This window comes from Sander lucioperca, chromosome 1, assembly GCF_008315115.2.
Source record: "Sander lucioperca isolate FBNREF2018 chromosome 1, SLUC_FBN_1.2, whole genome shotgun sequence".
NCBI classification, from domain to species: domain Eukaryota; kingdom Metazoa; phylum Chordata; class Actinopteri; order Perciformes; family Percidae; genus Sander; species Sander lucioperca.
This window is the reverse complement of record NC_050173.1, coordinates 15,220,795-15,235,398: the sequence shown is the minus strand read 5'-3', so window position 1 is coordinate 15,235,398 and position 14,604 is coordinate 15,220,795. Positions and strand designations below refer to the sequence as shown.

General features: G+C 37.7%; 1 protein-coding gene across 7 annotated transcripts; it reads left to right on the top strand.

Annotated features, from left to right (window-relative positions):
* Window positions 1-4,695: 4,695 nt before the first annotated feature.
* Window positions 4,696-14,364, top strand: LOC116055736 (copine-3-like). Of its 7 annotated transcripts, none has more exons than XM_035999254.1 (17): window positions 4,696-4,787; window positions 5,607-5,779; window positions 5,993-6,172; window positions 6,265-6,339; window positions 6,742-6,813; window positions 7,255-7,332; window positions 7,417-7,506; window positions 8,628-8,726; window positions 8,871-8,954; window positions 9,184-9,243; window positions 9,553-9,686; window positions 9,965-10,019; window positions 11,441-11,492; window positions 11,634-11,767; window positions 12,261-12,494; window positions 12,876-12,999; window positions 13,237-14,364. In XM_035999254.1, the coding sequence occupies exons 2-16, from the start codon at window positions 5,621-5,623 to the stop codon at window positions 12,993-12,995; spliced, it is 1,626 nt and encodes a 541-aa protein (XP_035855147.1). In that variant the 5' UTR covers window positions 4,696-4,787; window positions 5,607-5,620; the 3' UTR covers window positions 12,996-12,999; window positions 13,237-14,364. The 7 variants fall into 7 exon arrangements, with proteins under 7 accessions (XP_035855147.1, XP_035855150.1, XP_035855145.1 ...); XM_035999257.1 differs by lacking the exon at window positions 4,696-4,787 and adding an exon at window positions 4,796-4,926; XM_035999252.1 differs by lacking the exon at window positions 4,696-4,787 and adding an exon at window positions 4,933-5,087.
* Window positions 14,365-14,604: the final 240 nt, after the last annotated feature.

Sequence of the window (14,604 nt, the reverse complement as noted above, 5' to 3'; positions counted from 1 at the left end):
CTGCTCTGCAGTCTGGTGGTGCGGCAGCAGAAACTTCTATATCTCTTCCCAGAAGGCAGCAGGGTGAACAGGCTGTGGCTGGGTGGGTACTGTCCTTTAGTATCCTTTGGGCTCTGCGTAGGCACCTCACCTCACCTCACCGACATCACTGATGCTCGGGAGATGGGTACCAATGATCTTCTGAGCAGTTTTAATCTCCCGCTGCAGAGCCCTCCGGTCCTGGGCCGTGCACATCCCATACCAGTTTGTGATGTTTCCAGTCAGGTGATCACCACATCATCAACACATTTGCTGATGTAAGATGTCACACTGATGATGTATAATCCTCAAGGCTCTCCTGGGTGGTGACCTCATCTGTCCACACTTTGACTGTCCTTACTTATGATCAGACTTGCAGCACTGTCTTTATATTTCATGAAAGCTTAAATGTTAACATAAAAATGTTTTAGAATGGCATAAAATTAAGAAATGAGAATGTGTCTGTACACCTATGTGTCTTAAGCAGCATAAGCAATCAACATTTGTTTGCTTTCACTCCTCTGACTGCAGCTCAGTATATCATTTGGACTGTGCAATGACAGATATCGTAGCAATAGATGATGGAGAAGTGAACTGTGCATCACTGCATGAACTTTATCTGAAAAATGTGTGTATGTAAAAGTAAAAATACAATTCCATAAATGATATTCCATAAATATTATCCAAACTTTAGGAGGTGTTCTCTGTAGTGTGGTCCTGTAGCAATACATAATGATGGCAGTTGTTAAGTGTAAACAATTTTTGTATATTTACAGTAAATTACAGGTAGCGTGGTTGCCAGTAAGTTACTGTAAATCGATTTTACAGCAAACTACTGCAGCTGTACTGTAATGCAATTTACAGTATATATAACAATACTGTAAAAGCACAAACAGTATTTTACTATATTTTTATGGTATTTTGTAATTTGATGCTATTGTACTGTAATATGTAGTTTTATTAATATTGATACATTACTGTTAATTATTACTATATTATTGATCATTACTATTATAAATAATATTATATAATAATCTCCAGCTACTAATATTGTACTACTAATAAGGTATACTTCAGAATAACAAATGCAAATCAAAAGGCAATCCAAACATTGTTCTTAATTTAAAAAATAATTTTATTTAAACATTTTTAAAATTTTCAACATTTTCCTGTCCTCGACGACATTCACATTTTTCCTGCAAGTTCAGAGAGCTGCAGCAACTTTCAGTCAAATGTGATAGTGTTGATATCCTTCAACATGTTTCCACAAAGAGCAGCAGCAGGCAGCTGCAAATGTTTCACTGCTGTCCAGCTCTCATGATGAAAATTCCCTCAATAGATCCACCTGAAAATAATTTAAAAAAAAACTGTTACCTACAGTATTTTATTCTGAAATCATACACATATATTATTACTATTGTGTTACACAAATGGAAGGAACTGACTGGATTCCATTATAAAGGGATTGTATTTTACTTACCGTCATAATGAGGGTGGGGGTGTCTGTCTGGTCATCTGATGTGCCTCAATGTCTGCTTGGGTTGCAGTGACCTGCATCATGATAAAACAACATTAAGCAAAGAGTTGTTACAGTGTCCCAGGAAACATGAGTAGACTATAGTGATGAATGTGGGTTCACTTTGGATGTCATTATTGGTTATGAGACAATAGGTACTGATGTTTGTTACCTGACAAAAAATACCTTGTCTTAATAAGTTAGTTATTCTGCTACCGTTAAATTCGGCGTCATGATTGACTCTGTAGAACTCCGATTTAATGAATCAGTAATAATAAAAATGTGTAAACTGCGACATTAAGCAGACGAACATTAACGTTACCTGGGAAACATCATTAATCTCTTTACATGGAGTTAAAGTTAAAACCAAATTATGTTAAATCATGATCGCCGAAATAGTTAGTGAATGTTTATGAGTCGTAAGAAAACATAAATGATCTTTAAGAAGGAGTAGATGTTTACTGGTAAAGCTCGGCTCTGTTTAATTTAATGATATATTAATGGACGTTTGCCTCAGACAGTGAACGAGTTGAAGATTTTATTTGCCTCGTTGTCAGTCATTTCTGTAAATAAAATTATCAAACAGACTTTTCATAATTCACTAAGTTATTCTGATCAAATCGGCATCATGTTTCACGAAGCAGAACTCTAATTTAATAAAATAATAAGTTATAAAAGCTCCGTGGACATGCTAACTGGCGTTGTTTCGGGATGTCAAACAGTAACGTTAGCTAGCTAGGTTTTTTTCATCTCACTTTAGTTTAAAGGTAGTTTACAGAATAGCTGTTTAAATTAAATACAAGCTGGAATGAAAAGCCTTTCTTTAGGAGTCATACAAAGTCATACGTTATAAAATAGGAGTATTAGCTAGCTATATGTGTCAAGGGGAACCCAGATCTTTTAAATTGAGCAATATATTAACGGAGTCTGGAAAGTAATGGGCAGAACACGTACTTACTAGCTAGACTAATGTTAACGTAACGTTAACTGTAACAAGTAAGTTAGTATGAACAAATAAGTAAGGGTATTTTGTTCAGAGAAAAAAAAACAAGATATGCAATTAACTGTAGGCTACAATATGTTCAGAGGATAGCCACTTGCTATCCACACTAAAGTCACAAGGTTAGCTAGAAAATTACTCTGTGTGAGGATATCGCAACTTTAGGATGCCCAGTGCACCCCACACTATAAAAAAAAAGAACGATGTTGTGGTAACGTTACACTTGAGCGTATAATCATGAAACATTATGATAAAAGTTAGCATGAAATACATAAAATAAATCAAACTTACCAAAACTTCCAAACATCCCCCGCTAGCAAGGCTTCTCCTTCAGTATCTGGGGGCCAGTTTGGTGTTCTGTCTGAGTAACTGACATCAGGAGTCGACTACAGCAATGCTGTATTATTGCCATGGCATATTACAGCCAGGTTACAGAAAGCCTAAAATATACTGTAAAATATTCCCGCTTCATCAAAATTACCCACAATGCAACATAAAATGAAGTATTTTACTGTAATGAAGAAATGTGGTATTGCACTGTAGATTTTTACAGTAGCCTACTGTGCTGCTAAATATACAGTGATTTCTAAGAGTGTAGGCTATTCTGCTTAATATTACCAATATGCCTAGTAATTGCTGACAACAACTAGCATTTATAATCAATCTGGAATGTAAACAAAACATTGTCAAGGTACACATTTCAAAGAAGACTAGGCCTACTTGAATGAATATGAGGTGCTAGAAAAACAAAATGCATCAGGCGGTATCCAATGATAGCCCCACCATGGGCCCAACACTTTTCTGTAGCTTTTCCATTATATTAATTTAATTATATAATATAACAGTAACAACTCTGCACACACAATAAGTTCTTAGGTTAACTATTACCAACTGTATTGAATCAAACAATGCGCTCATTAAACGTGACTGGTGATGTATACGTGGATAGGCACGATATTAAATCACTGTAATAAACTACTGTTGCTAACAGATTTCTTTCGGTCCAGGTTTATATAAGCCTATTTATTTATTGATTGATTTTTTTTCTTCTAACGTTACTCTGGTATAACGTTAGTGCTGCATATTATGACCGTTCTAAAAGCTTGGCTTTTATTTTTATAGGCCATATTTACTATTACTTCCGGGTCACTTGGCCAACCTGTCTTTCTTTTAATGTAGATATTCAAACGGAGAAATGAAAAAAGGAATTAAAAAAAAAAAAAAAAAAAATCGGACCGTTATTTGAATTTGGTTTAGTCGTTTTTCGTTTTTGGATTCAGAAACCAAAAACGGGAGAACGGCTCTTTTTTTTTTACCGTTTCTTTGTTTTTGGTTTGAAACTACAAACGAAAAACAGGTGGTTTCTCCTTATTTTGTTTTGTGGTTCAAACGAAAAAACAAACTATCAAAACGTACACGGACCGATCTAAAGTTTTTGGTAGCATTTATTTTGGTTGTGGGTAACACTTTACAATAAGGTACACAAAAAAATAGGTAGTTACTGTTTTTGAAATTGTAGTTACCCTTTTTCAGAAGGGTAAAAATAGGTAGTTACTGTTTTTGAAAGGGTAGTTACCCTTTTTCAGAAGGGTAGTTACCCTTCTGAAAAAGGGTAACTAATCATTTGTTACCCTTCTGAAAAAGGCTAACTACCCTTTCAAAAACAGTAACTACCTATTTTTTTGTGTACCTTATTGTAAAGTGTTACCTGGTTGAGATATGTCAAAGTTGGTGTTTTCATAGTTACCTACACAAATTTGTTTGTGTGTAATTTGCGCAATTTCTGTCTAATAAAAATTCTATAAAATCAAAGGATGGGTTTTTTGAGAAAAGAAGCTTTGTGTTATGTGTAGGGGGGTTAGCTGAGTTCATCAGAAGTATATTGACATGAATAGGTCAAAATGGCAAGCCGCATAATAGATTTTTCGAATGTGTCGAATATCCAATGTCCAATATAAAGCCAACTTTACCACGGTCCGAGGTCCACCGGAAAGGGAGGGACTCTCGCCTCTCTATTTTTCCACACGGTTTACCACAACAACCGCAGGATGCAACATTGTACTGACAGTCACTACCGTTCTCTTAATACGTCCATGGTCACTACTGTTTCTGTATGTGATAAATGAATTCGCTTAATGTATCCCTGTCAACCAGACAATACGGCGGTTTTAGTTTTACATGCAACCCGTAAATGCACCCCGGAGAAGTCTGTCCCTTTGATGTAACGTAGTCGACAAGAAACAACCAAAACCTGTGAGAGTTCCGTCGTAATTTTACCATGTTTATTGTTCCGCAGTGACACTACAAAGTTTCATTACATTTTAGCACAAATATACCAGACACACATACATTAGTTGCGAGTTGGAATGGACGACTAAAGCGACCAGAAGACGTGAGGTTGCTAACGTCACTAACTGTTAGCTTAGCTAGCTAGCTGAGACTCGGCTCCACCCCCAGGTTGCTCAGCTGTTCTTGTCAGATAGCCGTTAAACGTTACGTATTCATGTATTCCCAGAGGCAGGCAAAATTGTATATTTTTCAAAAACTCAACAGGTAAATAAGTCTGAGTAAGCTTTCAACTGATATGAGGAAATGCTGTGTAACTAAGGAGGAGACTGTATACATTGGTATTAGTTTTGGTGCTCTAGGTATCGACACACCCACTTAAGGCAGTGCCTGCATGTCTAGCTAAAGATTAGCTAAAGCTGGGGTTAGCTCATATAACGGTACAAATAATAATCCGTAATTATTGTTGTCCTTATTTCCATTTTTTTTGGTAAGCTGTCTGTACAATATCCAGTGGTAAAATAAGTACTCAGATTAGTAACACCATTTTAAGTATCAGTTAGCTAAAGCAGTTATTAAAAGCTGCGTGGCTCCTGTCAATGAAGTACAAAAAGTACAATATTTCCTTTTGAAATGTAGTGGATTAGAAGTATAAACTAGCAGACAATGGAAATATTTAAGTAATGTACAAATACCTCAAAATTAGGTGGAGTAATGTAGCCTACTTAGTCACTCTCACTTCTAACGATATTTGTTGATTATCTGTGGTGAATCTGATCATTTTAGTATTACCAGCTGCCATGGCCTCAGGTGGGGCCCCGGTGCCAGGGGCCACCCATTTGGCCACCAAGGTGGAGCTGACCATCTCCTGTGAGAACCTCATGGACATGGACGTCTTTTCTAAGTCTGACCCTCTGTGTGCCTTGTACATCAACACTTCAGGCTCCCGCTGGCATGAGGTCTGTAGTAGGTCATGGCTGGATGGCTATGTATATGAGTTAGGCCTTATTTTGAATAAGCAATCTATATAAACCTTAAAATCTAACAGACATACCTGAATGCATTGTTGTCAGGGTAGTTGATGATGTTCCTGTTATATATGTCAATGTATATATTTGGCTTCCGATCTGACATCTTAGATTATACATACTGTATGTTCCTTCTTTGTGAAGTTTGGACGCACAGAGATGATCCTGAACTGCCTGAATCCAAAGTTTGCCAAGAAGTTTGTGATTGACTACTATTTCGAGGTGGTGCAGAGGCTGAAGTTTTGCGTTTATGATATTGACAATACCACCTATGACCTGAGTGATGATGATTTTCTGGGGGAGCTTGAATGTACCCTGGGCCAGGTGAGCTTCACTTTGTACAGTTATAAGAGAAAATTTGGGGCTTTTCGCCACTTTTTCATTGTTCTGTGACACTGCCAATATTTTGTGGTCAGATTGTTTCTAGCAGGCAGATAACTCGATCTTTATTGCTGGAGGACAAGAGGCCTGCTGGTCATGGGACCATCACAGTGAGTGGACTTTATCTCATTTGTTTTCATCAGCTGCGATTGAGGCACTCTCTTCGTGGACATAGACAATCTGATAGCCGTGACACAATGATACTAGTTGTGTTTGTTAAAGGAAATCACTTCACCAGATAGTTATTAAACATACCACAGTCATTCTGGGATTAGACAATTAGATATCTGCATCTTTTGTTCGTTATAGTGACCTTTGCTTGATTGCTTCTTACTCTTTAGTACAATAGAAAATCAATACAATACAATACACAACATCACTGCTCAGCCAGGTTATAAAACATGTTAACTAATGTAAACTATCACAATTTCTGGGTTTGAAAAGACCAACAAATTAAAAGAGTTATGTCACTATCCAAGAGTTTTGATTTATTTTCATTTTCTTTCAAATAGATCTGTGCCGAAGAAATAACAGATAACAGAGTGGTAAACTTTGAGGTGTCAGCCCGCAGGCTGGACAAAAAGGTAATGAAGATCACTTTAAAGCTTTAGTGCGTAACTTTTTGATAGTAATGAACGTCCGTTACATTTAAGCCGTTGCCAAATGAGTTGCTACAAAGCTAATCAAGACTATCAGCTCCACACAACTCTCTCTGTATTTCTCAGTGCGGCTATGTTCAGAAGATTGTGGCATCCTGCGACTTTCGCGCACAGAAACTCGAGTGAAGATAATTACCTTTTCTGAATAGTCCATCATGTTTTTTTAATCCTCTGTGTCCTCCTTGGTTACTAGCAGGAGGAGGGGGGGCTTGTATCATGTGGACGCGCCGGAAGTTTTGTTGTCGTTACTTAGAGTTCCTCATGGGGGCGGCAGAAACTACGCACTATAGCTTTAATGAGTTAAGTCGGACATTTGGGTTCTTTATTATTTCAACTGCCTTTTGATTTACTTTAAATATCTTGAAGTTTTTGTGGTGGTCCGACCCTTTCCTGGAATTCTACAAGCATACAGAAACTGGATGGCAGCTGGCTCACAGAACAGAGGTACACATATTTACCAACAGCTCATTCCTCTGCTTGCAGAGAATTATTATTTGACTTTTGGCTCATCGTAACCCGTTTATACAGGTGGTAAAGGACAACCTAAACCCAATATGGAGACCCTTCCGCATCTCATTGCGAGCTCTCTGTGGAGGAGATGTGGAGAGACCTATAAAGGTAATTTTGTTTACGATTTTAGTTATTGGTCTCAGTCTGTTAGCCCTGTAAAATGTAGCCCATTGACACAACCTGTTCCCTTAATAGTAGATTTGATTTAGTCCCTTTCATTTTTTAGATCAGCTTGATTGACCATGTTACTCTAACATACTAATGACTCATCTTGTAATTGCATTTTCTTTTCATCTTACAATGCTTCCAAACTTAAAAACATGCTGCGATCCAGCTGGAAAAGTGATGTGTGTATTTATGCGTGATTCTTGACGTCCCCACCTGAAGGTGTGCATTTTTGCTATGTTCTTTTTAGTCACTTGAGTTACTCCCATTGAATTTACTGTATTTGCATTGATAGCTAAGCGTGAAATGTGATTGGTTATTTGTGCATGTGAGGTGTGACTTTTTTTTAAATGTATTGTAGGGTTAGACTGGTATTGGACCAAGTGTGCACTAGGGGTGTTAAAATTAATCATTGCATTGATGCATCGCGATGCGGACCTGGACGATTCAGCATGACAGATCATAATGGATTATTGCTTTTTTAAGAGCAGATACAATAAAAAATGGGAGTTCACGTATATCTGAATGCTTGAATTTGTTGATGAAAACCATGTGTAGCAATATATAGTATTGAGGAGGTGACGCATCGTGATGCATCGTGATATCGATTCGAATGGTAGACAGGATAATCGTAATCGAATCAAATTGTGACATCAGTGAAGATTAACACCCCTAGAGTGCACTGAAAATATGATGACGCTTCCTCGCTGACCACAAATAGTGAATACTGTGTATTTTAATTATGTTTATAGTACATCTTGCCATTGTAGTATTGGTCTATCTTCCTTAGTAGTCTAAAAAAAGACATGCTATCTACATCCAATTTCGAAAATGTTTACATGTTGACAAAACAAACATTTGCACAGTTTTTTAATTAAAATGGAAACATGTTAAGATGACTATCAGCACAAAGGTTAGTAATGGCTTTGGAAATCAACCTTAATTTATTCATCCTTACCTGATGCTAGTTATTCTGTGTCCTTGGGTTTCATGAAAGGCTCTATATAAATAAAAGTAATTATTAATTATTATTCTCTGAACTTATTATGGGGTGGTTTTTGCAGGTTGATTGTTTTGATCACCATGTCAACGGCTCCCATGACCTTATTGGGAGCTTTAAAGTCACACTTGCGGAGATGCAAATGGGAACACACATTTCCCCGGTGAGTCGCGTGTGTGTGTGTGTGTGTGTGTGTGTGTGTGTGTGTGTGTGTGTGTGTGTGTGTGTGTGTGTTTGATTCCAGCTCTACCAATGAAAGGGCTGTTATTTTAACTGGCATGACTATGATTCATGTTCTCACTTGCAGGCTGAATTTGAGTGCATTTCCCCAAAAAAGTTAAAGAAGAGAAACTATAAAAACTCTGGGGTCATTTGCATCAAGGACTGCCAGGTAATCATTTGTAAATTAGGACATTTCAAATCTAACTCTACCTTCATTTTCAGTATATTTTCTCTCACTGAGCAACTGCATCTTCTCATTCATTTTTAGAACATGTATTTTTAAGACAACCAGAAACATCTCTTGTTGACTTGTAAATAGGTTACCACTCTTACTGATTTTGATTGCATCACAGCACATTGTGCACTGCTGCAAACAGTTAACACGTTTACCCTTTCAGGTGGTGAAGGAGTATACCTTCCTGGATTATATAATGGGGGGTTGTCAAATCAACTTCACTGTGAGTTTGGAAATGTCAGACACAAGATGTTATTACTTTAATACTTGTAATTTGTTTCACATTGTTTTAATCGGCACACCACACATACTAACTAACTGTATTGTCTTATAAGTAAAATGAATTAAAATGAATTATTTGATTTGATTTTTTTTAATGAGCCCAAAATGATATCCAGGTGTTGTGCCTCTATGACCCTTGCAGAATCATAGTACCGGTATATACTGTGCTACATATCTCTCATTGTCATTTGGTCACTGAGCAAGCAGCTCCTCATATCTTGATCCTTATCCTCTCTCGGACCCTGGCCAGATCGCCATCGACTTCACAGGCTCTAACGGGCATCCCAGCTCTCCCCAGTCCCTCCATTACATCAACCCTGAAGGCTATAATGAATACCTGGCAGCCATCTGGGCAGTGGGTAATGTCATCCAGGACTATGACAGGTAAACTACACCGCTTTGTCCTACGTTATCCTACCTCGTTAATTCTCTCCGTGACTTTTGCAGAGCTTACAAAATATGTTGAAGCAAAGCCAATCAAGAGTTACGCCAGTCAGATTCCATGTAACTTGCTATTTTCTAACTTCTGATTTGAAAACATCTGTATGATAACGTTTGCTTGCTTACAATGATCACAATCTACTGACTGATGTGCCCTGTGTAATGTGTGTTATTAATTAATGTTATTCCTATACATGTATTTTTTCTGTCTCTCTATGTAGTAACAAGATGTTTCCTGTCTTCGGTTTTGGAGCCCAGGTCCCTCCCTCTTGGCAGGTATAAAGACATCCTAAACCAGACATCAGACATTTAAACGTACTATATGTTTCTGCTTTCTGCCGCTAGGGGTCTCAATCAAAACAATGGATGGTAAACACAGACTTTTGATGACGTTGGGAAGTTGCGTGGAATTATGGGAGTCGTAGTTTCTATTGTTAAACACCGTCACCGATTAGAATGCATCTATTCACGGACGAGTTTACCCATTCAAGTTTATTCATGTCATTCTAATAAAATAGCTGCAGTTTCTCCAACATAATTATGTTTTTCTTGATTTGATTTGTATTGGTAGCTGACCAGTTAGCTAGTGAGCAAGCAAGCTAACATTAAACAGCAGCTAAAACCGCACTATCACAATATATTTCACGTCTCATTCCGACTGAAGTCTCTTTGCGCCGGGGTAGTGAGGCAGACCGACCAGGGTGTGCTAGCTGGCAAATTAGCATTAGAGTTGTCGTTTATTTATACAGCTAACGTTACTGGTGAACTTATTTGTGGGTTAGCCCAGTGCTATTAACCATGGTCAAAACCATAGACATATCCAGTATAGCTACATGTCTATGGTCAAAACAATCATACTAAAAATAACTTTATTAGCGTGTATAACGATGCTGTAACCTTATAACATTACCCTCAAAGCATTAGCATTAGCTAGCTTCTTGTCAACCAGCTCATTGTAGTAACGTTAAGCTGGATTGATATTGAAATGTATCAATAAATAAGGTCTGTGTTGTATTACTGTGTTGTAAATGGCATGTAATCAATGACAAAATGATGCTGTATGCCAGAAAAAAGCAGTATTACGTTACTGAGTATTCCTTTCTGTGACACTGTATGGTTTTCAATTACTCTCGAACGTATCACCTGGGTGCCCGTGTTTTGACGGAAGTTAGAGGAACTAGAGAGGTCAAAGGTTGTATGACGCCACTGACAGGCGACTGAAGGAAATGTCCCATGTCAGAAATAAATGTAGAGATTTTTCTGTGTTTGAAAATTGGTGGAAACATTTGGGGTAGTGTAAGTACACAACTCAACAAAATATATAACATAGGTATGGTCGTTTTTAGAAATTTTAATGCAGAAATGTTACATATTGTACCTTTAATGACTCAATCAGGTTACACTCATACTATCGACACGCACACTTACCTGGCTGGCAGTGCATTGTACTTTCATAACAGCTCACAATTATTGGTCTCTTTGTGATTTTAGCTGTGTCAGATGTGAAATCGTTTTTATACAGTAGGTAAGACTACAGGTTTCTTACAAAATTAATATTAAAGGACACAGAAATATTGTGACTGAGTTTTTTCTCACTTGTTCCATTAATACATTCAATTTAAAAGTTGGTGTAAAATTGTCTTGGACTGTATTTTAAAGCTTTTATATATTTATCTATCTATGAATCATGCTTACAGGTTTCCCATGAATTTCCTATCAATTTCAATCCGGCAAATCCATTCTGCGCCGGTAAGTCAAACCTTATGTCAGAAGATTGTGTTTGTTTGTTAAAAGTTGTTCAGTTATGTGGCGTTGGTGCTGCCTTATTCTCATTTGTGTGTGTGTGTGTGTGTGTGTGGGTGTGGGTGGGTGGGTGTGTGTGGGTGGCAGGCATAGAGGGTGTGGTGCATGCCTACCGGCACTGTCTACCCCAGTTGAAGCTCTGGGGCCCCACCAACTTCTCTCCGATTATCAACCATGTAGCCTACTTTGCCAGACAAGCTCTTCGGCAGAATATGGCCTCAGTAAGTAGCCAAATTCTTTTTTCTCAAAAGAAAAATAGTTTAAATACTGAGTGGTCAATGTGAAATCTCAGGACTCTCCTCCAATCAAATACTTGTTCAATAGATTCCATTTTGGGAGCAAGCTTAGCTGATAGAAAAACTAACAATCTTGAAAATGAATAGGTAATACCTGTTAACTTGGTATCACATGGTATCAGACAGATGTTTTACCCTGTTTGTTCACTGTATTAGGACTGAAGCATGTTGTTTTGATCTAGCATATTTTGATCTCTCCTGATCTCTCTCTCAGTAATAAACATTTTTTTCAAGCAGTATGTCGTAATGCATAAAATGTGTTTTAAGAGTTCAGTGACAAGCTAAACAAACTGGAAATTTAAAACGATGATATAAGATCTGAATAAAACAACCTGGGAATAAGATAATCTTGTAATACCTAATGAATGTATACTTTCTATCTGACGTTGTCTAATTTATTTTCTCTCTCCATCTGCAGCAATACTTTGTGCTGCTCATCATCACAGATGGAGTGATCACAGACATGGACCAGACACGCACTGCTATTGTGGAGGCCTCGCGTCTGCCCATGTCTATCATTATAGTGGGTGTTGGAGGGGCAGACTTCAGCGAAATGGAGGCCCTTGACAGTGATGACAAATTGCTGTGTTCGCCCAGGGGCGATGTCGCTTCAAGAGACATCGTCCAGTTTGTGCCCTTCAGAGATTTCCAAGTAAGCAGCAGCCCATACCTATATGCTGCCATAGTAGAGTATATATATATATATATATATATTTTATAATTCAGTATTACCTAGTATAACGTGTTTACTGATTTGGAAGTAAATGCAATACATATATAAAATCATACATTTCACTATTCAGGTTGATGTTATTATTGTTTTTGACAGTGGCTCCCACTGCCCCTCCCTGCTAATTGCTCTTCACATTAATGTAACACCTCCCAGCCCACCTGCCTTCTCTCTTAGGCTTCCTTTGATTTCATTGATCAGAAACGGCTGTCAATAGCACAGACACATGCACATTTTAATGTTAGCAAGCATGGTCCCACATGGCTAACACTAGCTATAATTCTTGTAACATTGCCATTGCAGGGAAACAGCGTGGCCCTTGCCCAGAGTGTCCTGGCGGAGCTGCCTGATCAAGTGACCTCCTTCTTCAAGTCTTACAAGCTGAAACCCCCTAATATATTCGGTGTTTCTGACCCATCCTAGAAAGGTTGGTTAAATCAACCCAAATGCCTCATACTTACTACTTGTCTGCATCTCCCGCACCCTCTTTCTGCATTTAGTGTATGAAATGGCACGGATAAATGCCAAGAAATGAATGTGGGAGAGATATAGTAGTTTGCATAATGCATGTAACACTACAAATGGAACACTTGATACATGGTATGGCTTTGTTGAGTAAATGTCATTATTTCTCTTTCTTTAACCCCTGTATTACTTTGTTGTGGCAGTGAGCTGGGAAAGGGTCGTGGTCAAGCGTTGGACAGGTTGTGGCAGCGAGAAGTCTGAGGAAGAGCATGGTGCTCGAAATGTTTCACAGCATTAAAAATCCTTCTAATGGGAGCTATTTGGTTTGAGGATCTATTTATTTAAATGATATGTCTTTGATCCAGCACCCATCCTATTTGGCATGGGGATGTGCATGTCCTTTTTTAAACATTTCTTACATGTTGTTTCAGCACCATCACCCTGATGTGACACTGTTTTTTCAGACCTTGTTGACAAATCCTGGTTGCTTCTGTACATTTGAGCAAAGTTTAATTTATCTATAAGATTATGTCCTTTTTAACGAGATGTTTAATTTCGTACCAAGTTTGAGCTTTTTCCTGATACTGTGGGTTTTTGGCACATGTTGACTAAATTTTAGGGAACGTGTGTAAGCAGTTCTAAAAAGTGTAAATATATATTTTTTCACTATAGCATCAGTGCTGTCAACTAATGTATGTTCACCACAAAGACACTGAACTTGTAGTGGCAATCTAATAACAAAAAATGCCACTGGAGGAAATTTGAAGACATTTCCAACTGTAATGGTGCAAATGATGAGGTCCGCCATGACGTCTGAGTCTAACACTTTATTATTGAATAAGTTCAACAACGCAATTTGCACAAACCTACCACACTACACATGCAGCACAAATCGAAATTGGCTACAACAGAACTGTTACCTCTTCTGGCACTGTGGGTTTTTTCTGATAAAGGAAACATTAGGTCACAGCTAGTATACATAACATCACAGTCCAGTAAGCTTTATTTAGGTCAAATAGCTTTCCAACCGAATATATTACACACTATTCAAATGTTATTTAAAATGACATAGTCTACTACTATTGAATGAATTTGTATCTGTAGTCTTTGGATTCTTATACCAAGACTGTTGGGTGTACAAGTTGATGGCTGGCAGGAAGAAATCAAGAAAGATAATCAATGTTATTTGTTTCTGTATTTATTTTTTGTTCATTTCATAATGTTTAAATATGTTTATATGTGTGCACCAAACCAAAGCAAATTCCTAGTAAGTACTACTTACTGGGCAATAAATCTTTTCAGATTCTGATTAAAAAAAAAAAAAAAAAACAGTTCTCCTCTTGGTGCTCATTTTGATGTGGGGCATATTATGCTCTGTGGAGCTCCCTTTTTGTCTGACAGTATCACAGCTTTGACTGGTCTTCATATCCAGGTAATTCTGTATGACTGGGGAAATTAGGCCTTTGGGTTCACCGCATGACTTTCTCAAAGTGAAACTAAACAGTCTCTCCACATTTTTAATATTAAATCAAATTTCCACTTCTCAGAAGCTGTGTTTATGACCATT

Coding starts and splice junctions, on each gene's coding strand:
- LOC116055736 (XM_035999244.1), top strand. CDS start 5,119: ATGAGGAAATGCTGTGTAACTAAGGAGGAGACTGTATACATTGGTATT. Junction 11,493..11,633: donor GGCAAATCCATTCTGCGCCG/GTAAGTCAAACC, acceptor TGTGGGTGGCAG/GCATAGAGGGTGTGGTGCAT. Junction 11,768..12,260: donor TTCGGCAGAATATGGCCTCA/GTAAGTAGCCAA, acceptor CTCCATCTGCAG/CAATACTTTGTGCTGCTCAT.